A 25073-nucleotide genomic window follows, 5' to 3' on the forward strand; every position below is an offset into this window, starting at 1 on the left:
CCGACAAGGCCCCGGTATCAGGGTCCCGTTCCAGTCCGAAGCCGCGACGGGAGACAAGCCGGTCCCCACATCACTGTGTCGACGGTGGAAACATTGGACTTCGACTCGCCCTGGGCGCATTCTATTCCTCGCAAGCCCTCGGCAGTTGCTTCCGAGTCTGGCCCAGGGCACGCATGGCATGCAATTTCGATACGCAGGGACAGAGGTTGCTGCTGGCAGCCGGGCCTATTGCTCTAGTACGTGCTTACATTCACTGCGCTCGTCCGGCCACGGCCTTTGAACGCTCACCGCGAAGTCGTGGGCCCGGGCTGAAAGCACTGCTCGCAGACGTCAGACATGGCGCCCAGCTGGATTGCCGGACTCGACGAGCTGCAAGTAAGACGAAAATGCCTCGCATCAGCCAGCGGGTGTTCGCTGGAGTGAATGTCTGTCTGCCAGTCCGTAGGCAGTCCGCAGGCAGTCCGCAGGCGGGAGGTGCTCGTGTTGGGCTGTAGGGCTGGATGCACGGCCACAGGCGCGCCACAACGACGACGCGCTAGGCGACGCGCTCCCCGCGATCACTGCCCGGCCAGCTCTTCGTGTACAAACATTGCGTCGCTCACTTGCCCAACCCGCGTGAGCCCTCCCGCCCGCCACCATGTCCACGTCGCGCCCCAACTCCAAGTACTATGGCCACGAGCGCGTCCCCAGCTCCTCTCGTCCTCGCGTTACCTCGACCTCGACCCGCGACCAAGAATCGCATTCCAACTCGCACTCCCACTCGCGCTCGCAGTCCACAGGCAAGGCCGCTGAGCGCCGCATTGAGCGCAACAATGTGCTCACCCGCGAATCCGTTTCCGTGAAGCGCGGCCCGCCGAAGCACCCCGAGAGCCGCTCCCAATCCCGGAAGAGTAGGGAGGATGGCCGTCCGGGCAAGCAAAGTGCAGCTAGCACCCCAGCATCCACCGAACCCAAGAAGGAAGAACGAGGTATGTCGTGTCGCATCGGCGCATGCAATTGCTAACTTCCCCAGAACCTTGGAGACCACAGGCCTCGCTCATCCCACACACTACCGCTCCGCTCGCCTCGCGCATATCCACTCCCCAGATCGCTTCGTTGGCTCCCGTTGACCTGCAACCACAATCATTGTCCGAGCTTCCCGTCGATGCCCAAGAATCTGCCATAATAGAGGACCTCCTGTTCGTTTTCATGGGCTTCGAAGGCCAGTACATCCGATTCGCCGCCACGCACAACCCTTCAGAGGAGAAGAGCCGCCTCATGGGTCCTTCATTCAGAATAGCTCCCGGGCTGGACCCTAGCTTGCGCGATCTGACAACGTCAATGTTGAAGATGGCGACGCACTACTCGGCGCTCGAGGCTTTCATCGAGGTCCAAAGCAGGGATGAGTACGGCGCGGTCAACCACGCTCTGTGTGCAGTTGTCCGGAAGCTGCTGAAGGACTATCTGGTGCTCATGGCCCAGTTGGAGCACCAGATGCTCACCAATCCGACCTTCACTCTCCATCTCCTAAATTTGCACACCAAACCAACAAGCCATATGTTGTACCAGCTTTACACCATGGGCATTGAGGTTTTGAAAGCGAATGCTCTCCTCGATGACGAAAACGACGACGATCTCGACGAGACGGAGAATTTAGAAGATATCCTTGAATCTCTCCGAGAGGGCGGAAACATTGCACAAGGCTCGATAGGAAGCAAGAAGGTTTGTAAGGGCGGAAGTGTACTGGGCTTAATATCAAAACGTTTAGCGTCGATGTCTGGAGACCCGGCCGCAAGAACACTGCTCACGACATTACTACGCGAAGCGAGCCGTCCGTACATGACAATGCTTAACGAATGGCTCCACCATGGATCAATCAAGGATCCGCACGCCGAATTCCTCATCAAAGAACAAAAGAGCATCAAGCGCGAGAGGCTTGATCAGGACTACACGGATGAGTACTGGGAGAAACGCTACACGATCCGGGACAGCCTTGTTCCACCACAGCTGGAGGGCGTAAAGGATAAGGTGCTGCTTGCGGGCAAATATCTGAATGTGGTGCGGGAGTGCGGTGGTGTCGACGTTAGCAAAAGGGTGCAAGACGTACCGACCACCTTCGACGACCCGCGCTTCCTTGAAAACGTTAACAGCGCCTACGCCTACGCAAATTCATCTCTGCTCCACCTACTCCTCACAACGCACGCACTACCTGCCCGCCTTCGCTCTCTCAAGCACTACTTCTTCCTCGACAGATCCGACTTCTTTTCCTACTTCCTCGAACTTGGCACTTCGGAGCTCAAGAAGCCAGCTAAAGTCGTCAATATTGGCAAACTCCAATCCCTGTTGGATATCGTTCTGCGTCAGCCTGGAAGTGTGGCAGCAGAGGATCCCTACAAGGAGGATGTCAAAGTCCAAATGAACGAGATTGGCCTGACAAACTGGCTTATGAAAATCGTTACGGTGACTGGTTTGGACCAAGATGCCGCAACAGGCAGCTTCTCAAACTACGTTCCCGCAGCGCAAAGTGCGACCATCACCGATGACAAAGACATCATTGGTTTCGACGCGTTGGTTCTCGACTACGCCATGCCATTCCCCTTATCCCTTGTTGTTAGCCGTGTCACCTTGACGAGATACCAACTGCTCTTCCGCTACCTCCTGTCACTACGCCATCTCGAGACGCTACTCGTTGGAAGTTGGTCGGAGCACTCGAAGGTCCGTAGCTGGAAGCACCGGTCATCGAACCCGAAGATTGAGATGTGGAAACGCAAGGCCTTCACGTTGCGCGCACGCATGCTGGTCTTCGTTCAGCAGCTGCTCTACTACAGCACAGCCGAAGTCATTGAGCCAAACTGGTCGAGCATGATGTCGCGGCTCAACGCCGTCAGCCAGGGCGACGCGGCAGAGAACGCAGATGTCGCCCAATCGACAGAATCGATAGACCCCATAGCAACATCAGCTGCAGCTGAGGGAGGCGGTGACCCGTCTGGCGGAGGCGGACCCCAGGTCAAACGGACAGTAGACGAGCTGATGCAGGATCACGTTGATTTCCTGGCTACATGCTTGAAGGAGTGCATGCTTACCAACGCGAAGCTCCTCAAGGTAAAGTTCTATCACCTTCAAAAAGCATACCTACGGATCGGTGCTAACGGAACATTCCTTCCATAGATCAACTCCAAAATCCTCAACACCTGCACCATGTTCGCCAACTACACCTCCTCGCTCTCGCGTTACCTAGTCTCGGCCGACGCCGACCTTGCCGCCGGTAACAATAACAACCCGTCCGCCTCCACCGGAACCGATAAAGGATCGTCGGCCCGCTCCTTCGCCTTCGATCCGAGCAAGCTCGGCAAGATGATCGACCTTCTACAGAAGTATGAAGACAACTTCACGAAGCATCTGCGGATTCTGCTGGACACGCTGAACTACTACGCCGCGACGGAGACGGTCGTGTTCTTGAGCTTGTGCGCGAGGTTGAGCGCGGCGAGCGAGGGGTTGGGCTTGGGAGTCAATGTTAAGGGGGAGACGGTGTATTGATGACTTGAGGCTGTGGAGGAAAGAGTACGGCGCGATTTTCGCAGCAGACTGCGAGCGACAGATATCTGATGTAGGCGTCTTGGATCCTTCGAACGAGGTTGGGCCTAAACCGCAGCATATCACCGGCAAAAGTTCGAAGTCCTTGGAGAAGGGATTTCCCGCGCTAAGTCTGTAGCCTTAATACTCCCCATGAATCTGACGAATTTGCGCACGATTGGACGAGCAAATGAATGGAAGTATGAACAAATCATCTCATCATCCTGCCACGAAATACGTGATATCACTGCTGTATAATGTGCCTATGCGTCTACGAAGAAAGGCAAAAGATATATATCATTAATAGAATGCCACCAAGGATGTTAGTTCCCGGTGTCTCATCCTCAGCGAAGCGAAGCGGCAGGTGCGCCGACCGTAGCGTAGCTGGGAATTACGTTCAAGATTGGAGCCATCCGTAAAACCTCGGCGTCGCATTTGGATTCCTTTGGTCAAAGGGCAGGGGCCTTGGCGGGATCCTAGACCATTCATTAGCTAGATATATTTCTAGGGTAACGTGATCTCGCGTTCTCGCGTTTCCACGGCTTCTATCAATACCACCGCCGGCAGCGAGCGAATACCACCACCAGCAGTAAGCACCGGCTACGCTTCGCTTCGCTAAGGGAGGTTCGCATAGATGGCATCAGGTCTGTTGATTCCAATCCATGCGACGATATAAGGTGATGATTTTGACAGTACCGGAAATCAATAGCGATTGGAACGAGCTACAATATTGGTTTCGGTTCGCATGGGTTGCTCCCTAACCAGACAGTTACCATCCCTAATTCCTTGGATTCGCCGATTCTACCAATTCTGACCCGAACAAATCCCCATGCACATTCTCTAACATCACCGTCCACGCTAGCTGGCGACGACGATGATACGAAGGCTGGAGGACATGCTGCTGCTGCGACGCCGCGATGATAGCGGGGGAAGGGAAGAGGGGTATGATCACAAAGCTGACGGGGACATGTGCAGAGGTTAAGGTTGCCGCTAAACGTACAGGAGAAAAAGCCGGAGGGGGGGAAAAGGTGTGGTTGGCAGGAGAGTACTGCACAGGCAGGCTGACAGGGTCATACCCAGGCGTCGATCGGTTTAGCGCCGGGTGCCCCAGGTGCGCATCTGCCGCCGCCAGTCGTCATTGGCCGAGCCATCGGCGTCACTCCGTAGGCCATGACCCAAAGCAGCCGTTCCATGCGTCATCCCGCCCTTTACCATAGCCCAGGCCCCTCGAGAATTGACATCACCATTGGGGAGAATGCCATTCGACGGCGTCATGCCATCCTTTCAGCATGCAATGGCTAAAATCCTGGCAAGTGATAAACGCGGGGGCCGGGGGGAGGGAATCAGTGCGCTGCACTTCCACGGTGGCATCCTATTCGCGAAAGTAGAAAAATGACCTCCTCAGCATCTTTGTCGTCTTGTCTCAGGCGTCTTTCCCCAGCCTCGCTTTCTAGCAGAGCATTCCCCCATCCACCCCCGTCAATCCTCCTTCCCACGTCAATATCCACCCGCCGCTCCCATTCCAACCTCACACAGCGGCGTCAGGAGCGAAGAGCGCCCTTCTCCACCACGGCCTGCCCGGCATCCCCCATCCCCAGCATGAACACGATCCGCACGACCATCGCCGAGAACCTCGGCGGGCCGGCCCACGCCCTCGCCCCGGAGGACTCCCAATTCACGCTCTCGTCCGTGCCCGACCTCACGGGCAAAGTCGCCGTCGTGACGGGCGGCAGCGAGGGCATCGGCTACGGCTGCACGCACACGCTGCTGTCGCGCAACATCTCCAAGCTCTTCATCATCTCGCAGTCGGCCGACATCGTCTCGCACGCGCTGGCCGCGATCCGCGACGAGCTGGGCGATTCGGTCGCGGAGCGCGTCGAGTGGGTGCCGTGCGACCTGTCCGACTGGGACGCGGCGGCCGACACGGCGACGCAGATCGCGGCGCGCACGTCGCGGCTGGACATCCTCATCTGCAACGCCGGGCGCGGCATCATGACGGCGCAACGGGCACCCACCAACGGGGTCGACATGCACATGGCCGTCAACCACTTCGGGCACAGCGTGCTGACGTCGCACCTGCTGCCGCTGCTCAAGCGCACCGCCGCCGAGGGCCGCTTCGTGCGCGTCGTGCACCTGGGCAGCAACGCGCACGAGATGGCGCCCGCGGACACCTCCTTCGCCTCGCTCGACGAGCTGAACAAGGACTACGGCCCCAACGCGCAGTACGGCCGCTCCAAGCTGGCGTGCATCCTGTACGCGCGCTACCTGGCCGCGCACCTGCGCGCCGAGCACCCCAACGTGCTCGTCAACGCCTCGCACCCGGGCATCGTCGACACGCGCCAGACCAACGAGCACATCCACGAGGCCTACCCGCTCGGCGGCTACGGCGTCAGCCTGCTCGCCGCCCCGTTCAAGAAGAGCGCGATGCAGGGCTGCGTGTCGACCATGTACGCCGCCACCGCCACGGAGAAGAGCGGCGAGTACGTGTGCCCGCCCGCCATTGTGGAGCCCGGCAGCGAGCTGGCCGGCGATCGCGAGCTGGGCGAGCAGCTCATGCGCCTGACCCGCGAGCTGGTGGCCGAGAAGACGAGGACGTCGAGTGTGGAGCAGGGGTGCCCGTTCCGGGATTATTAGGGGACGCGAGGGAGGGGGATCATGAGGGATGGGCGGTTCTAGAGTGGTGTGAATCGAGCGTTTTGCGTTGTTTTGGTGCGTTTCTGGTGGAGCGAGACGGCGTGATGTGTTCGTCGTGGGTGGGCATCGACTGAGATAGCGAGAGGCGAGCAAATCAAACGCCGTCGCACAACTGTACTTGTACGTGTATCAGATCAGCAAGTCGGAACATGGTGGCATCATGCTAAGATCAGGCACTCACCACGGTGCAGATAGCTTAAATGGAGCTCTGCTCGCAGCATGGTCAGCACACAGTCTGACGCAGGGGTTGGTGCATCGCTTTACAGGGTCCATAACGCAATCCAGCCAAGGTGGACGGCCATTGGATGTGGCAGCAACGCATCTGTAACACTTTAGCACGCAATGCAGTCTGTGCTCCAAAAATAGCTCGAATCAACATTAGAAGAAAGTCGTCGCCTTCTATGTATTCACAACCAACCGCTTGCTCACCGACGCCCCTGAATCCAGTAACCATACAATCCCAAAAAGAAAATGGACCAACACCCTCCCTCTATGAAACACGAATCAACCAGTAGATTTTGGTACCCTGTACAAAGATAGAACAGATGCTTCGTGAGAATTCGACATTCGCAGTAATGAAAGTGGCCCGGGAATCATGTTTGACGGAGGAATCTAGTGCTTCAGCTTGCCCTCCTTGCGGTCCTGCTCTACCTGGGCCTTGGCGGCAGCTTCGCGGGCCTTCATCTTGCGCTCTTCGGCCTCGACCATTTCTGTAACACATGTCAGCACATCATGTCGTGATGTCGGCCCGTTTCGGCTGAGACATACCCTTCCACTGATCTTCACCCTGGTAGCGCTCGTGGTGGATCTTCTTCTCGATGTAGTGCGAGTGCGTGGGGTCGTTGGGGTCGAGCACCTTGACCGTCTCCCAGCGGCCAGCGCCCTTGTTCGCATCGTTGGCCTCGAAGGCGAAACTGGCCAGCAGCACCGCGAGCGTCAGACCCTGGGCGTACACACGAGCTTGCACCAGCTTCTGCTGGCCCGAGAGGTAGGGGTTGCGCGAGACGAGGGCAAAGGAGCCGCCCATGGAAGCCAGCCATGCGGCGAAGACAATGGGGTAGCGGTTCTCGGCGGCCCAGTCCTTCAGCTTGTCGAACGATGTCTTGCCAGACTCCAGCAGCGCCTGTTGGGCCTTCTCCTCCTCCTCGAGGCGCTTCTTCTCCGGGTTGGTCTCGATGTCGTAGCGGCGCGAGGCGCGATCAGCGGCAATGATACCTAGGCACACATTAGCTACCTGTGGGCGGTGATTGATGCGAACGAGTAATCGACTACGTACTGACGAAAGTACCGCCAGAGGTAACGAGGAAGGTCCGGAAAGGTATCGAGAGCTGGCGGAACATGGGGTATCTCTTCGAGGCAAAGAAAACACCAGCGCCACTGGCTGCCAGACCGGCGACGAGACCTAGGCTACCACCCTTGACCGTGGCACTGGTTTCGAAGTCAGCACGCGAGCTCCGGACCGGGCGACGAATTACTTAATGGATGCGAGCAATCGCAAGGCGACTGCTGCTACGTGGGAAACACTCACTTGTAGTGGGCCTGCTCCTCCTCCTTGGTAAGAATCTTCATGGTGACGGTGAATGCGGCGATGCGCTGGGAAGATGGACAATGGAGAATCGGGCGGATTCAATTGTGGGCGGATGGACGTTGACGCGTTGCGGCGGGTCGATTGGGACAGCTCTCGCGGCGAGGAGGGCGAGAGGAGAGATAGGGCGGATGGCGATGGGAGAGAGAGAGGAAGTCGGGGGAGCAGCGGGGAGCAAAGCTAATAAGTATGCATGCATGACGTCGGCAAAAAGAGGGCAGCGACAGGCGCGGTCGCGCTCGCTCAGCAAAGCCGCGACGGCCACGCACAAATCTCGGGCCCCGCCGAGCGTCGGCCGCACAGGCATATCACACCATGTCAGGCGCCTTTCCTGCGGTCGCCGTTGGCCAGGGTCTCCGCCCGTCTCAGATCCCGCGCTGGCTATCTCCGGCCGCACAAGCTTCCCCGTTTCTCCACTTTCTGCACGCCCTGCACGACCGCAGGCGTAGCAGAACTGGCCATGGTCGTGCTATGCTGGCCTCGATATCTCGACAAAGTCAGTCGCTGCGGCGGACGGGTGTTCCATGTCACGGTGCCCAGGCGCCCCGAGTCTTCGCGATGGCTGCCGGAGATGCCGATGATGCCGAATCGTCGATGCCGCCGGCCATAGCTCCCGCCCTGCGAATCGCTTCCAGATCGTGCCGAACAAGCCGCTCTTTACGGTAGAAACCGGGGAACCAGCTTCCGTCTTCGACACCCGGCGCTAGCAATCCTGCGGGTTGCTTATTTTCGCCCGCTGCTGATTCACCCGCCTGCGTCTGGAAGACGCCGATGCGCATCTCGCCGCAGGAAGGGGTCGCCGACCTTTTATACTGCTGCCCTCCGGCCCTCCGGCCCACCATCGTGGATCTACATTGGAGCTCCACAGCCAGCACGCTTGTTCACGATTGATATCGTCATCATCTTGCCGGCGATGAGTAATAGCCTTTTTCTCGCCCAGTGTGGCCGGATGCACTCCCGATGTCACTTGCTCATCACTTGCACATCAGAAGTCCGCAGAGATTATGTCACTTATCTCGACGCTTTGTCAGCCAAAGCGTTGCGCTTCTCCGACCAATAAGGCATACGGCTTTACGGCTGCTGATCAGTGCGCGTGTGCAATACTCCATCTCTTCGTTACTTGTCCATATTACCTGATTTCATTTATCGAGAATCTGTCGTCTAAAGGCATATCCGTCCTTGCATTCTACTCCAATCATCTGCTTCCTTAGATCCAACTCCACCGCACCCATGCCTTCACGACGGGTGACAAAAGAAATTGCACGCCCGCGTTTACCCTATGTACACAAGCATTGCATTATCAAGTTGGTGTAGGCAGTTGATCGAAGATGCGGACGTAAATATTTGCATTTAAAACGTACATTTACGTCCGGATTTGTATTCAACTACCCACCCGGTGATTTTTAATTTTTAACAGGCAGATACGGGTAGGCAATTTCTTCTATCACCGACGTGACCACTCCACTAAAATAGACGCTCGTCTCATTCAATCTTTGATAGGTTTATACTCACCCACGTGATTAACACCACTAGCCAAGCATTGTTTTCCGCCCCCAACTTCAACTCCAGCCCCGCCGTTCCCATGAGCCAACAGCTTCCTCACAGCACAAGATGTCCAAGCTCGCAAATGGGCTTTCGATATCCACGTCAGTATCATGTGTTGGCCTCAGGACCACGAGATAGAGGTAACACCGGATCCGCAGGACGCCGATCCGGAGGAAGACCTTCTCCATCGCGGGCCACTTGAGGAGATACACATACCCCTTTTCGAAAGGGACATGCCTGCCGCGCAAGCGCCATTCTCGTCCGAAGATTCCAAACACTGGCAGCGCACGCTCGGCGTCCACGGCCCACTCCCCCACGACAACACCAAAAGATGGGCCCAGACGCTCTCCGCGCTCCCGTGCATCAACCGCCGATACTTCCATCCGTGGAGCCTCAAGCCTCCCGCGCGGCTCCCCGATTCCACGACCCTCGCCGCCTGTCCCGGCGCGGCGATCCGGCTCTGCTTCAGCCAGTACGCGCGCGGCGTCCAGCTCCGACCTTGCGGCAACGCCGCCTGCGCCGCCAGGCGGACGCAGCTGGACGAGGTCTTGCCGCCGTGCGCGTGGCGCCGCTTGCGGGAGTGGCTCGTCGCGCTGCTCGGCTGCACGCTCGACCTGGCGAACGGCGAGACCGAGGCGAAGACGTGTCCGTTTTGGGTCTGCGAGACGCGGCTCGACAAGATCTTGCGCGACTTTGATGAAGGCGGCGGCGGCAGGGACCGGCTGTGGTACTGCATCGATGTCGTGGGCATCCGCAGCATCTTCGCTTGGGTGCTGCATACCCAGGTCGACGGCCGCTTTTGGGGGTTCGTCCGCGATTCGGCGAGTCGGGATGAGCAGTCGCAGGCGATGCGCGTGTTGCACCACGCTGCTGCGGTTGAAGCTGTGGGTGAGGCGGTCGGTATGGGCATCTGCCCGTGGAGGCTGGGGAACGCGTCCAGGCTCAGTTTGAGAGGGGAGGTGGATCTGCCGCCCATTGTGCAGATGGTTCGCCAGAAAGACCACTTGAAGCGTGCTTTGGGCAGTGAGAAACATGGAGAGTGCAACACTGACTTTTGCAAAATCAGCAAGCTGGAGAGCACCGGTGTTCAGCAGCTGCACAGGTGCCGTGGCGCGTTGTGCGGCGAAACTGAGTTTCCACAAGAGCAGCTGGTTCGTTCTCTCCGTACCGGCGGCCCTACTGTTTGGTCGAGCGGACCAAAATATCGTATTACAGGGCATACCTCTTTGATCGATTCCGACAAGATGCAGGAATCTCCTTACGTTGCCATATCCCACGTGTGGTCAGATGGAACGGGAGTCGGACTGAAAACTCCCGGGACTGTAAACCGTTGCCTTTTCGACTATTTTGCAGACGTATCCGAGAGGCTTAGCTGCAAAGGTATATGGTGGGACACGATATGCGTGCCTGAGGATGATGACGCCAGGAAGACAGCCATTCTCAGGATGAACTCTGACTATGAGAATGCCGCGTTTACGGTGGTCCACGACGCTTCTCTGGTGAACTTCGAATGGAGAGAGGACGGAAGTCCTTGTGTTGCGCTGTTTCTCTCGGACTGGTTCACGCGTGGCTGGACTGCAATCGAGCTCTGTATATCAAGGCATGTCAAAGTCCTCTTCAAGGACCCAGATTTCCCCAATGGACCACCTCTAATCAAGGACTTGGACAAGGATGTCCTGCCTTCGGCAAAGCACCTTTGCCACCTCGGTGTCCGCAACGCCCAACACATCATCACGAAGTTCCGCGAATTCCGACACGAAAACGAGAGACCGAGCGAATCCAACACACGGTCAACGAAGATACGCAAGAGCGGCCTCATCAACGATTTCAAAAACCTCACCGACGTCATAGCAACGCGAACGACGTCCCGAAAGAAGGACGAGATGGTCATCGCAGGCCTCCTAGGCCTCGAAGAGCTGGACGAGTCGTTGGATTCCGCCGCGATCACGAAACAGATCATCGCAAGGTTCGCAGCGCACATCCCGAGGTCCATTCTATTCCACAAGGAGCCGACCATCTGCTCGTCCGGCCCCTGGTCATGGTGTCTGTCGTGTCTGTACGACATCGTGGCTGTTGGGCCGCGGAGACAGACGACGACTTCGGATCCCGCGGCGCTGTCTCGCGGCGAGCTCGTGCTTTACCTCCGCCATCAAATTCTCGAGCGCGACGACTGCGACTATGTCATCCCGCAAAGCGACGATGCGGGAGTCAAAATTTCCATCTCTGAAGCTCTCAAGCGATGGCAGAATTGCGTGTTACTTGCGGATGGAGGCGAGGCAGGCGTGGTCTCACCGCCGGCCTACTTTCTGCTCGCGTCCGTGGTCAGCGCTGCTCCCGATTTTATCATGGGAAGGCAGAGAGGTGGGCATGTCGTATGCCGGTTTATCGGCACGGTTGCATTCCCGTTGGAAAGGGACAGGTGGAAAGTGGGCGTTGATACGAGCAGGGGGGGCCAAGCGCTGCAGTTTCGCTTCGGTTCGGATGGTGATAGACCTGAACAAAATGCGAGAGCGCTTTTGGAGCAGTTTGACGAATGGTTTCGATAGCATGCTTGAGTAGTTGATACGCGAGAATGCGATACGTTCCACAACGGACACGGTTTTTCAGAAGACTGACAGTGAAGGTAGGCTGATCACACACCAGACGAATTGTATAGTGGCGAGGCGTTGAAATTTCTTGGGATGGTGCAGCATTCATGGTTACTGGGCGTCGCTCATGCCGGAAACGCCTTGTATCACCTGTCCCAAGCCTTCGCTACGTAGCCGAGGCAGCTTACACCCGTGTTCTGGATCTATTCGTTCGTGCGCAGCCTTGTACGACCAACGATAACGTTCAATTGGGGCTAAAGGGGCGGGGTCGATGCACATAGGCGTCTCATCTGCTGACTGCAGCTTTGCAGTCAGCCCTCACCGGTTACTTTCACGGTTCTTAGGCTGCAATACGTGTCCACCTGGCATATGCCTCTTAGTCTTCCAGCACAGCCGCATTTTAAAAGCAACACGGCAACTTAAAGCTGTAACCCCCCAGCCTTTTCTGTGGGAGAGCTAGGTCAGACGTACTTCAGCCCCCTGCGATTGCGCAATGAAATCAACAGCATTCTCATTCCTCAAGTGATGGTAAGTTTCAAATAAGAGCATAATGACTGCGTGGACCACCATACTGATTCTTCAGGACCAGGCTGAATTCGGTCTTGCAGTCAACGTAGTCGAGCTCGCATCTATTTGCATCCGCTTCATCCAGCAGATCCAGCAGGCGTACAACAATTTCAAAGATCTGCCGAAGAGCATAGCGACAGGACGAACACAGCTCGACGACCTGTTGAAAACCTTACAGGCGATCAAAGACACCGAAGGCCTACAAACCGACAGCATCGCAGAACAGCTCAGATCTATTTCCAAAACCACCGAGGACATACGTGGGAACTTGGAAAACCGTGATCGACTTCAAAGCAAGCGCGCTCCTCGGAGATACTTGCGAATCTTCCTCTCTGGCGCTTCGGATGACAGAGAGCTCCTCGGGCTTCAAGCACGTCTGAACTCAGTTCAAGCTGAATTAGCCCTTCGCATTCAGGTACAGCACGTCACTTTGACTAGCGATCTGAAGGACGCCATTGCGAGACAGCTGCACGGGGAACAACATCCGGGCGAGATTATGTGTGTGGAGGAACGGGACGCTGTTCAGAACCCGATGCAACAGACCAGTAAGTTCTTACTGCCATTTTTTCGGTCAAAAATTGACTGTTTCAAGGAGACGGAAGAAACGGAGCCATGGTACCGTACGAGGGAGGAGGTAACAGTTCAGGGCTTCCCATCGAAAGCGCCTCTGTTGGGAACCAATCCACCACAAGTTCCTCCACGGAGAGCTCTTCTGCCCAAGCACAGCAGGTTCATGGTCATCGTTACAGCAGTCACATTCATGATAGAGCAATTGTTAGATCAGGTGACCATATAGAGGCTGTGGGACTGAACGGCCATTGTCTCCCGGTAACATCCCACACATTCAGCAATATCTGGCACCCTGGTTCCACTGGCCATGAAGGAAACAGGATCGTCGCCAATCATGAGCCGGATTTTCTTTTGGAAGCGGTCAGGAACAGGAAAGGATAGTCAAATGTGAGGGGGAGGAATTCCAGAAGGCTCTTCAAAACGAAAGCAAGACGAGCAAAATCTGACCTGCGCGGACCAGATGAGAAAGCGAAGCCAAATTGATCATATTTCCTTATAATGAACTATACCTTTTTACCGAAATGCAGTGTTTGACTTGGAAACAGCGTGACAAAACTAAATTTCAAAGAAACCGTGAGGCACGAACTCCCTCTTCAACCTCAGAATCCACGCATCGAGGTTGTTATGGCCTTGCACTGGGCTGTTCAATCATGACCCTTGAGTGCATCCCTCAACTCAGCCATGATTGCTCATGCGATTGGCTCCTAAACAGTTAATTGAATGCCAAGCGCACAATGGGCAGAGTGCTTACCCGTCTTTCCTGCCTTTTTCGCAGTTCTGCCATCGTATCCGCTCTTCTTTCCAAATGTTCTTCAACGATGGTCGGGACTGCTCCAGCATAGAATGCGGGAAATTTGACGACAGATTTGTCGTGAATATGAATACTACTGTCCCAAAAATGACGTTGGCCGATCATGCCGGAGGAGATAGCAAAGTTCTTCTCATTTCTTCCGGGTTGTTTTTTTACCACGACAATGTTTCCACACCAAGCTTCTGACTCCCCGTGCAGAGAAACATTCTTGAAATAACACTCTGGCATGTATAGGAGAAGCTGCCACAAGTGAAACAGATCTTCCGGAATCCATGATGCCGTCAGAAGAGCATCCGATGAGGTGTCCACTGTCAGCCTGGCCTTCAAGGCCTCACGAGCGCTGAGAGCATCTTCATGGGTTGAAGGGAACCAGAAATCTTTGAGTTCAGGAGAATCCGCCGAGGCTCCTGTGGTAGGCGATGAGATACTAGGACCAGAAGATTGAGGCGTTGGGCTTGATTCGAATTGTTGTGACCTAGGTCCTAAGCCTTCCATTGTAGCTCCTCTCCTGATGAGCAAGTTGACAACATCTTCGACTCTGCTCTCAATTGCGTAATGGAGCGCGGTATTCCCGTATCTGTCCCTTTCGTTGACGCGAGCGCCCTCTAGCAGAAGTGAGTATATGATCCCCATCCTCTGGTTATGAAGGTTGACAAGACACTTGAGGGCTTCTCTGGCGTCTTCAACGATTAGAATGTTGCCGAGTATCATTTTTGCGTTGTCGTGCACACTTATGTTTTCGAATATTGACCGGTCGCGCTTGCAACTTCTGGACGCCCACATCAAAGGAGTGACACCTTGAGCATCCTCGATATTTGGATCAGCGTTCTTCCCCAAGAGCCGATTGACAACCGCGAGCAGACCACTTTCTGCGGCATAAGAGAGGGCCGTTCTCCGGTTAGAGTCGTCGTAATGATCAATCCTTTCTGTATGGCGGATGAGTTGATCCACCGTCCAACACGACATCCCGCTGACTTGATCTCTCCTCGGCATATCAAGTAGATTGCCGTTGGCAGATTGTGCCGAGTCTCGAGCAGAGATGTCTCTGTACCAGGTCCAATTCGTCATGGGTTTCACATTCTCATCTGATGTCGGCGATAAGAGCAGCGTGCTGCCATTCACTTGGAAGGAGCTGTCGGATGCCTCAGCGTGGATGTACTCTAGGCCGGATGCATCCGGAGCAAGCGCCGATAACAGAAGTGTATGGTCATCCTGATGTTGGCCATTCTTCGAGATGTTGCGCAGAAGTACTTCAGAGACTTCCCAAGACATGGTATCAAACGACAAATCCAGTGGCGTGTGGTGTTGAGTATCTTCTCTCTGGAAGTCTGCTCCATTTTCGATCAGGACTGTGGCTACTGGTGCGTTGTTTGTTTTGGCAGCAATGGTGAGAGGCGTCTGATTTGTTTCGTTGGAAGGATTTACATTAGCACCACATTTTATGAGCAGCTCGGCAAGATCCCCACTGTGTGGATCGACGAGGCCTGAGAAGATCTCCAGCAGAAGGTTTAGAAGGTAGGCCGACGTGGTGAGAGCCTGCTCGGAGGATTTGATAGTTTCGGTGACAGGCTCAATAGCTCTCCGGATGTGCTCTCCCAGATTCTTCGCCGAGTATTCAGCGACGGCTTTGACTGCCGGACCCTCATTCGCTGTGCTTTTTTTCAGGGCATCGGTGGGCCCATTTCGTAATGCGTTGAAACATATCCGGAATAGCAAGTGGTTGGAAGTGACGGGGTCTATATGCCAAGATTCTCGAATTGTAGTTCCGTCAGTTCGACTGTGGTGAGAATAAGTTCTTTCGCTCAAGTACTCTTGGACAGTGTGGTGAATGAAAGATAGCCTCCTGGACGTCTGATCGAGATGGACAAGGTCGGAGCGATAGTCAATGACATCTTCCGGTGTTGATGAACGTCGTTCCAATCTTCCCAAAGTGAGGCAGTAGCAAGATAAAACTTCATCCTCGGTCATCGGCCGCCGAGCAGCTGACAAAAGCTGTAGAATGAAACGCGTTTTATCCATATCTTTCTGGGGAATTCGGCTCAGTATGTCGTCGTACAGATCGAAGAGCCCCTGAGGTAAGGAGCGGAGAGTTTCCCCAACCTCTGTGCTGTCTTTGAGTGGATCTAGTCTTCGGATGACCATGTGTGTCCACAGAAATGTTCCCCCAGAGTCACCGAGCAGAGCTTCTTGAATGTTGGTCTGCAGGCGTTCCGGGTGGTGATTCTTTTTCGATATTATCTTTACCTGTGCCCAAATGTAACGGTCAAGGTCTTCTTTGATGCTGGCATGATCCATTTCGATGCACTGATCTTCCAACCGTGGCCGCGGAAATTCATCGTCTCTGTTGACCGGTGGGCAAAGAAACACACCAACGACATCGATTTGTCGGCAGCTCACAATTGCTTTCAGCTTGTTTGTGAGCCTTCGATCGTCAAGGAAGCCCCGGAGAATGCGAAGGAAATTCGTTCGAGAATCCTTATCGCATTGGTCGAGACCATCAACCAGTATGATGATCCGGTATGCTGTGGAGCGCATAAGGAGATCTCGCAGTGTCGCGGCTAGGAAGCGGATATTGGTCAAGCTACTTTCGGGGGATTCCGATCGATTGTGAAGACTGTTTTTGAAACTCGTCCAGAGATTTTCGTCATCCTCGTCGGTGCACAGTTGGTAGATGAGTCCACGAAGTATTGCAGTCGCCGAGTTATGCTCACCACTCTGAAAAGTGCAAAAGTATTGGACCAGTTTCTGCGCGCTTCGCTGGTCTGGTGGGCTGGGTCTGGTGGACAGTTCGTCGCAGAGAAACAGCGACATCACTGTCTTCCCAATCCCAGGATCTCCGGTTATCGCGAGAATGTGGGTTTCAGCTTGCTCCTTCCATCTCAAGTATTCTTCGCGTTTAAGAATCCATCTACAGGAGCCAGGTTCAGGCTTCTTGGCCTCCCTGATCTCTTCCAGGTCGTCGCAAAATCCATCCTGAGGAATCATTCCTTTCTTGAAATCCCTTTCCTCATGCTCTATAGTACATAATTAGCACAGACTCAGACCAGCTCCGTGTTAGCTCCACTAACTTTGGAAATTGTAGGAAATGTTGTCCCCAATGTGCCCATCAGCCTTATGAGCGACATTGTTCCCGCAGAATATTTTTCTCGGTTCCTTGCAGTATGTCAAGTCTTCTGGTGGGCTCATTTTTGTAGGCCCATGGGACAGATAGTTAGGGATAGTATGAGCTTGGACAAGTTGCACCTGGAGTAAGGAAGTGTTGGGAGATAGCGTGACGAGGCTGCGAGCTTGTAGAGGGCAGAGGAGAAGGCTTTATCTCATTTCGGAGAGGCTTATACGAAAACCAGATAAGAATTTATCCGTTAGGCGCACTTGCATTTTGCGCCGCCTGAAACATGTATGAGAGATTCAAATCACGCAGTTTGAAGGTCGCATGACTGCTACCATCTGGGGATTGGATTGGTGTGGCGTATCAATGGTACCATGCAAAGGAATTTTCGAAATCAGGGAACCCCGCATTTGTGCTGACCGGAGCATGTCAGCCCGTGATTACCCTCGAACTCCTTCATGCCGTCCCACCAGACGAAGCTATAAAATTCCTCAGGCTACCAAAGTACACAGTTACGATGCGACCTGTGCTTCATCTCGCTTTCACAAAACAGTGAACACATGAAAGTGGTAGCAGCGAGTGTACTATCACATGCAACGCAGCGGGCTCAACAATGCAACGTGAAGAAAATGTTCAGCCTTGCAATATCTTCGCTTACGCGCGTTGCTGCCTGCACCGCGTGCTTAGAGCCTGCATTGACTTCCCCTTTCAGTACATGGATCCATGTGGCTGGATCCATGTGGCCAGAAATATGCATCCTGAAGCACTTCCTTGACGTATCAATGGCAAACAATGCTGGTTAGCAACCTATGATTCTTAGAAATCGAGCCGACATACTACCATCTCCGTTACTGCACATATTTCGCTGCATAAAGAAGCTACTATACAATGCTCCCTTCCGTTATTACATGGAGGTCATTATATAAAATACTAGACAATTTATACTTCCCCATAATATTTCTGCCTATGAACAATCCAATCGGATTCCGCCGGATGCTTCTTTCTACACTGGAATACTAACACATCTATCAATAGACATTAGAAGAAGCATCCAGCATCCTAGACTATTACTGTCCGAGTTGATCGCGTCTCTTCCCATGATATAATAGTCCCGCACGGTCTTTGTAACACGGAAGCCTTATTAGTGCGGGTGAATTTAGTTCTTGTCCAGATTATATATGCATATTGACCGCTTCGTTTCACTAGCGCACTCGGCGAATGCCAGCAGTGTTGTCCCTCTTAGACTCGCTTACTCTACGGCTTCTGTAGCCATTTAAAGTCCCTAACTTTGGAGAACGGTTCGAGTACCATCGCTCGAAATGGTCTCGCGCAAAGATTATCTCCCCCCAGTTTTTATCGAAAGCTGGTACGGCATAGTCTTCGGCATAATGATAAAGCTAAATCAATCACTGCACTTCTAACAATATCAGTGCTATTTTATTAAAACCTTAGATGCTGGAGATGGTAAGAGAGTAACGCAGGATTGCGGGAATTTGTAACGGGGTATTGGCTCATCACGTCCCGGCTAGCCAGCCAATAAGCATCCGCAACCCCCGCCGCTGACGCTAGGTAAGCCACGCTTCAAACTTGATTCTGTCAGTCTAACCTCTTCTCAACAAATGGTGAAAAGGGCCACGTCTCCAGATTTCTACCTTGCAGACTCTCCGAAACGCACTTGAATCGGACCGTCACTGTGTCCCCGCCGTTCGAAGATCCGTTGATGCAGCAGGCTCGGGCCGTGCCGCACGATCACGCCCACTGAGGAAGAACAGTGTTAAGGTGCCTACCACCAGGCCTTCACCCCGGTGACACTTCGCTATGCATGAACTGGTCTATTTGGATGTCCGCTAATAAAACAAAACGGCAGAAGTACGTCTTGCTCATAGCTTGCCTCCATCTTGCCGCAGCGGGGCTTTGCAGAGGAGACCCTAGAAGCGGGGTAATGAGCTTTCCCACCTTCAACTGCAACCTCAACTTGACCCACAATGTAAGTCCTAATCCGCATATGATTTATATCTCGTATACTTAGTCCCGATCAGCCAAAGATGGGGAGTCCGAATGCCAATACCGGGAAAGCCAGAGAGTTTGCATCAAACGACACCGGAGAGGTCGCGAAGAATGAAGACAGCGTAATCTCAGAGAATGAAGAAAGGGCAGCATCAGATGACACCAAAAAAGTCGCGGAGTATGAAGACAGCGTAGTCTCGGAGAATGAAGAAAAGACAGCCCCGAACGATAACGAGAGCTTTACTCCGAGAAGGAAATACAAGTCGACCCCGGAACCAGCGCAGACAAGCTCTACATGGGAAAATTGTGCTGCCTCAGACGGTGCAAACCAGATCAACGGGCATATTGGAAGAAACCCACTTTTCGAAACCTCACAAACAAGGAGGAACTGTGAGGCAACCGGGCACTCGAGTCAGCTTAATGGTAACATCGGTGAGGTACCGCAGGGCTTTTTCCACAGAAGGGATTGAACTGGGAGACACATCGAGCACGAAATGGAAGGATATACGTCGAGTTTATCTTTGGTCAATATTTCTACCATTGCAGTCAATCCATGTGCCATAGCCGGGGCTGGCGCTGGGCCCAGTTTTAGAAGGCGACTGCGGATACAGCCGCCCGGATACAAGGCGGCTCTGCGTAACACTTCAGGTATCCCTCGGCTGCATTGATTCTGTTTGGCGCATGTCGAGCGGCATACCGCCGAGAGCGTGTCGGGCAATCGTTGGGCAGGATCGGCGTGAGCAGTGCCACAGTGTCTGACAAGTCATGCGTTTCGGCGTGTGCGCCATGGTTGAGAAGCATGCGTCGGTTGGCTGCTGAGCACTCAGCTTATCAGGGAGTCGGGGAATCGATCGATCAGACATCATTGGCCCAATCCACGGTCGAGACGCTGCTTGGTTGTTCCGCAGCATAAGGCAACGAGGCAGGCGCCGGGATGTCGGAAGCGAGAACGCATTCGAGCATTCGGGCGGCGATGCAGGCGTCAGGCGACCTTAAGTATGCCAATTGGAGGGTCCGTGCACCGCCACAGGTACCAGGGACAAGCGGGGGGTTGTTTCGCCGTAGCAAATCGGGTGCGGATGTTTTGACTCCTTCTCCCTATAAGGCTGACGTTCAGCCTAGCGATACCACCCTGTACTCGTCAACAGCATTGCGAGTGAGACCACGTCTTTGGACAGCGCACTCTCCGATGCTTCGAAAAATTCCTCGGAAGGATTGCCGCTGCGTCTACAGCTGCTCTGTGCATACCCAAGCCTACGTGGATGTCAGCTAATGGATCAGAACGAAAGAGCCACGCCGCCGTCATTACTTGCCGCCATTTGCCCTCAATGCGGCTCTTCACTGCTTGAAAGATAAGAGGAGACGCTGAGGGCGGAGTGAGACTGGGTCAAGCTCTCTGGCAAGCAGCTGCGAACGCCCTCTTTGAGACTCTGGAGCAACCTGACCCATAAAGTGAGTTGTGATTGACACACCAATGATACCCTCATATACTCACTGAGTAGATTACGGTCTTTGGCGAGTTGGACCTCGCTCTCGGCCGTCATCAGCGATCACCAAAAGATCCCAAGAATGCCAAGCACAAGTGCAAACTTCGGACAACCGAGAACGATGGCATCGATCGACCCCAACAAAGCCACGAAGAATAAGGAGAGCGCAACCTTGAAACCGGAACGGATTGCCGCCACGAGCACGTGGTCAGGCATTTCTGCCGCAGATGAATCAAACCAACTCAACGGGTCTGCCACATCGCAGGCATCTCCTGGTGGTAGGGAGGAAAGGAAGGATATCAAGGCAACTGGTCAAGCAAGTCAGGCAAATGGCAATGTTGTTGAGCTTCCGTCCAGCTTTTGGAACCCGAGGGCCGCACCTGAATGAAGCGTTGCGATGTTGGATGAGAAAGGGAGAACTCAACTTACTTGTTGACCTTTTAGTGTGTTGATTTTTCTTTCCCATCTTTCGTCCATATTTGACTGTCAAACTTCTTTCACGGCCGAAACATTATTATTGAGCCTATCGAAAACGAACCGAGACATGTGAACGAATGACTAAAGCAAAATGTGATAGCGCATTAGCAAAGAAAAGAACAGTTGACGTATGTAATCAAAAATACTCCCTTGTGGCCAAAACTCGCAGAGACCTCAACCCTTGCATACATCCCCACTTTCTCGCACACCACCGACCGAACGCCTCCTACAGGGGGGGAGCCTAGCCGGTGTGCCACTCTTCCGTGTTTCCCACCCTTAACCGAACTCGTATCTGGGTGATCGTTAATTCTCGGCTGCCGTAGACAGCCGATCCTGCAAAATCCTTGATCGTAGATGTCATGCGCGGCGTATTGCGCCACATCCCGATCGGCTTCTTCCCTTCAGCCGACGGAGGGCTGATGAGCTGAAAGACGTTCCGGATGTTCATCTCCATCGCGCAACACGCCCGCGACCGCTTGCACCCGCCGGGCCCTTATTCCAGATCGAAGTCCTGCTGGAGGACAGTCTCGCAGTCAACTTCGGGCTTCTGCTCGCTATCAACATCCACGGCAGCCATCGACTAGTCTGCGTATCTCTGGCTCAAGTCATTTTGCCAAATAATTTGCATATATGTCCAATATGAAGCCTCCTTTTGCGTTGGAAGAGCAGTCGCAAGAAGTCCCTTTTCGTGTCCAAAGCTCTGATCTGCTTCTTCCTGACTCACTGCACGGCCATATACTTTCGCTTGTCTATCCTTGACGCCAAGGGAGGATGGCGGAGTTGGTGATCTCGTCAGCAAGCTTCTGCTAGCGCACCTGGTGATGCAGCTGTACCAATGCGGTTGACCGGGCCTCCATAATTACCCGACGAGAGCATTCCACAAAGTATCTTCAATAGGCCATGTATGCGCTCGAACTCTTGCAATTGGCAACTTTTAGTGAGCTTACCAAGAACGAGTGAGTCCTTGTTGCAGATTTTGGCAGCTTCAGGAAACAATAACTTGAGCTCCCGAGGTCAGGGCGCGGCAGAAACCGCCCACGGCTGTTCATGCCTCTTCCTAAGGAGTGAGTCACGAGGCTGTACAATGCCACGCGCCTTTCTCAAGGCGCAACTCGGGAAACCTATTCCAAAGGAAGTACAGCGGCCTGATCGCGAGGCAGTAACCAAGGCAGAATCATCCAGCATGGATCGCCGCCAGCGAAGCACGATGACGCCAAGGAAGCAGGAACCATAGCTACTACTCGTTCGATGTGTGTCAGCCTCTAATCTGAGTTGAGGGAGCCGTCACAGGCATACGGGAATAACCCGTGGCGGAGCAGTGTGAATGAACGGCCAGCGAATACTTTACCCCGCTCTTCGACAGAGCCTCTAGGCTGATAGTGGCGCAGTCAAGCTCGCTAGCGTATGCCAGAATGATCAGGCGAGCAGCTACACAAACCGTTGCATGAAAGTGAAGAGGTCGAAGGCGTATTCGTACGACGTAAAGGCCCATTGGCATCCCGAAATTCGCCACGCCCTGACTAGTTGGCGCCCTATGCGAAAAAGCCGCCTAGGCCTTCCCTGATCGCCTTTCGGATAAACGGAAGCATGCATGGCAGTGCGTCCACCTTTCTGCAGCAGTCGGTGGTCAGCGATTTATTTTCCCCCAGCACACCCTGCACTTTCAGATATAAGGGCTACTCACTCTAGCCGTATAGCAGTACCCGCTTTCGACCGCTCCATGGTAATTGTCTTCCACGCGGTCCATTTGTTTGGTTGCAGCCGCTTTGAAACTTCAGATGGAGCCGTAGGAGTGAGTGGTGCCCGAGTTAACCAAACAATGCTTGCATTCAGTAACCGAGGCCTGGGTTTCACATGATAGTACGTGTAGACGCTTCAGTGTGACGTAGGCAAATAAAGGACCCTGTCCAAAATCTCTGGCCACCTCTGCAAGAGCCCTTCGTCCCTCTCGCCGCGCCATGCCACAATCCCGTCCGGCCTCACCAGCACCGCACCCTCTTCGCTAACCTCGCGCTGCCTTCGCCAGCCGCCATCCACGTCCCTCCAGCCCTCCGCGCCGACAACTTCCACCTTCACCAACTCGCCCTCGAACGCCTCCCACCCAGCCTTCCGCCCCACCACCAACAACAGCCTACTCAACGGCACCAAATCCCTCAGCGCAACCCTCCTCCCTCCCCCTCCCTCCTCCACCCACGCATGCGGCAGATGATGCCCCGGCAGGGTCGAAACATGATAAAACTCGGTATCAAACGCTGATCCGCCGTCCCCCATCTTCTTTACCTGTCCCGCATGCCCCTTCCTCTCCGCCTCGCCCCAGAAATCCGCCTCGGGGTAAAACCAGCCCACCTCCGTCCCGGGCGCCTTGAACTCGGTATCCAGCACCTTCTGCGCCCTGCGGACCGCCTCCCTCTTGCCCGCGTGGTCGGGATGGCTCTCGTCGAAGAACGGCGCGACGGCGGCCGCGTTTTCGTCGGCCGTCTTGTCGCCGCCCATGCCCAGCGCGCGGTCCATGTCGAGCGAGTGGCTGCGCAGGTTGTGCAGCGAGGACGCGGCGACGGACCGGCCGATGGGGCGGCGCTCGGCATCGTAGCTGGATAAAAGGCCGTCGTGCCTGACGGAGTCTTGTAGTGCGAGCTCCAGCTTCCACACCAGGTTCTGCACGTCCTGCACGCCCGTGTTCATGCCGAGCGCGCCCCACGGCGGGATGCGGTGCGCGGCGTCGCCGGCGAGGAAGATGCGGCCGCGGCCTCCGACGCGGTACTGCGCCGCGGCGATGGCGTTAACGTTCCAGTGGCTGAGGCTGACAATGTCGACGGGCAGGTCCGGCAGGTTGAGCGTGGCGCGCAGGCGGGCGACCATGGTCTCGCGGTCGAAGGCGGCGGGGTCGGTGGCGATGAGGGCGCAGGCGAAGACCCATTCCTGCGCTTCGGCCGGGTGCTCGTCGAGCGGCCAGGGCCCGATCTGGTACAGGAAGCCCGTCCGGGTGCTGCCGCCCATGGCCGGCGCGGTGAACCACGTCAGGAAGTTGCGCGGGTCCGGGTGGAGCTTGCGTAGTTGGGATGTGCGGATGTGTGCGGTCACCATGTGGAAGATGTCTGTCTCGCCCTCCCAGGCCACGCCGAGCTTGTTCGTCATGCTGCGCCCGCCATCGGCGACGATGGCGTAGCGGGCGCGGATGAGCTGGGTGTCTTCTGGAGAGGTGCTTTTGGTGGGCTTAACGGTGACGACGACGTGGTCGGCGTCTGAGACGTCTGAGACGTCTGTGACTTCTTTGCTGTAGTGGATGCCGTCCGGGTTCAGCTCTTTGGCGCGGCGCGAGATGATGGGCTCCAGGCGGATTTGTGGCAAGATAGCATAGCGCGACGGGCTATGCTTTTCGTACTCATCTGCGTACTGGCCAAGCCCCCAGGCGTCTCGCGAGACGATCTCACGGCCGGAGGAGCCAAGGTCGGTGTACCAGGCGGTGCGGCCGGCGATGTCGGGGGGCGCGGCGACTTTGTAGACGTCTTGCTCGATTCCCATGACGCGGAAGATTTCCATGGTCCGTTGGTTGATTCCACATGCCTTGGGGTGGATTGACGTCCCGCTGTGACGCTCGAAGACAACATTGGGGATTCCTCGCAGCGAAAGAAGAATTGAAGCAGATAGTCCAACGGGACCGCCGCCAATGATGGCGACTGGATGGATGGAGTCTGAGGGAGACATTGCTGACTCCCGGGACATTCAACGGAACCTTGATGTGGTGTGTGTAAAGGGCGAGAAACAAAACGAAACAATATTGCTCCTTGCGACCCGCTTCTTCGCTCTCTTTACCTCAGACAAGCCCTGAGTCAGTGCTTCTCCGATCACGGATGACGTGGCGCGCAAATCTAGGTGGTGATCATGCAAGAGAAGTGTTGTAAAAAGGAGATTAGGTGCGGGGAGGGAGATTCTCGCACGGATTTGTTTAATACTCATGTTGCTGGGTGTTTGTTTAGCACCGCTCACGTAAGGGTCCATTGGGGGAAGGTGGGGTCGTGCAACCCCCGGCTCCTGTCGGCAACGTCTTCGCTCGGCTTTCAGCATCATCTATGTATTCGAC

The 25073-nt window shown here is 55.0% G+C and overlaps 6 protein-coding genes across 6 annotated transcripts; 4 read left to right on the top strand and 2 right to left on the bottom strand.

Annotated features, from left to right (window-relative positions):
* Positions 1 to 637: 637 nt before the first annotated feature.
* On the top strand, positions 638 to 3516 carry alp4 (gamma tubulin complex Spc97/GCP2 subunit Alp4; the record flags this gene model as incomplete). Its single annotated transcript, XM_066777609.1, has 3 exons — positions 638 to 968; positions 1013 to 3081; positions 3148 to 3516. 3 exons carry the CDS (start codon positions 638 to 640, stop codon positions 3514 to 3516), a joined length of 2769 nt encoding a protein of 922 aa, XP_066631704.1.
* A 1635-nt stretch (positions 3517 to 5151) lies between these two features.
* On the top strand, positions 5152 to 6186 carry SLS55_006177 (uncharacterized protein; the record flags this gene model as incomplete). The annotated part of the gene is made up of 1 exon (XM_066777610.1): positions 5152 to 6186. The coding sequence occupies one exon, from the start codon at positions 5152 to 5154 to the stop codon at positions 6184 to 6186; it is 1035 nt and encodes a 344-aa protein (XP_066631705.1).
* A 672-nt stretch (positions 6187 to 6858) lies between these two features.
* RCF2 (Replication factor C, subunit RFC4) lies at positions 6859 to 7815 on the bottom strand (the record flags this gene model as incomplete). The annotated part of the gene is made up of 4 exons (XM_066777611.1): positions 6859 to 6956; positions 7015 to 7461; positions 7523 to 7674; positions 7775 to 7815. 4 exons carry the CDS (start codon positions 7813 to 7815, stop codon positions 6859 to 6861), a joined length of 738 nt encoding a protein of 245 aa, XP_066631706.1.
* Positions 7816 to 9486: 1671 nt separating this feature from the next.
* Positions 9487 to 11922, top strand: SLS55_006179 (uncharacterized protein; the record flags this gene model as incomplete). Its single annotated transcript, XM_066777612.1, has 1 exon — positions 9487 to 11922. The coding sequence occupies one exon, from the start codon at positions 9487 to 9489 to the stop codon at positions 11920 to 11922; it is 2436 nt and encodes an 811-aa protein (XP_066631707.1).
* A 592-nt stretch (positions 11923 to 12514) lies between these two features.
* Positions 12515 to 13327, top strand: SLS55_006180 (uncharacterized protein; the record flags this gene model as incomplete). The annotated part of the gene is made up of 2 exons (XM_066777613.1): positions 12515 to 13076; positions 13311 to 13327. The coding sequence occupies 2 exons, from the start codon at positions 12515 to 12517 to the stop codon at positions 13325 to 13327; spliced, it is 579 nt and encodes a 192-aa protein (XP_066631708.1).
* Positions 13328 to 21485: 8158 nt separating this feature from the next.
* SLS55_006181 (uncharacterized protein) lies at positions 21486 to 24697 on the bottom strand (the record flags this gene model as incomplete). Its single annotated transcript, XM_066777614.1, has 3 exons — positions 21486 to 21572; positions 22341 to 22420; positions 22987 to 24697. The coding sequence occupies 3 exons, from the start codon at positions 24695 to 24697 to the stop codon at positions 21486 to 21488; spliced, it is 1878 nt and encodes a 625-aa protein (XP_066631709.1).
* Positions 24698 to 25073: the final 376 nt, after the last annotated feature.

Source organism: Diplodia seriata (assembly GCF_021436955.1).
Source record: "Diplodia seriata strain FDS-637 chromosome Unknown scaffold_6, whole genome shotgun sequence".
Classification (NCBI taxonomy): Eukaryota; Fungi; Ascomycota; class Dothideomycetes; order Botryosphaeriales; family Botryosphaeriaceae; genus Diplodia; species Diplodia seriata.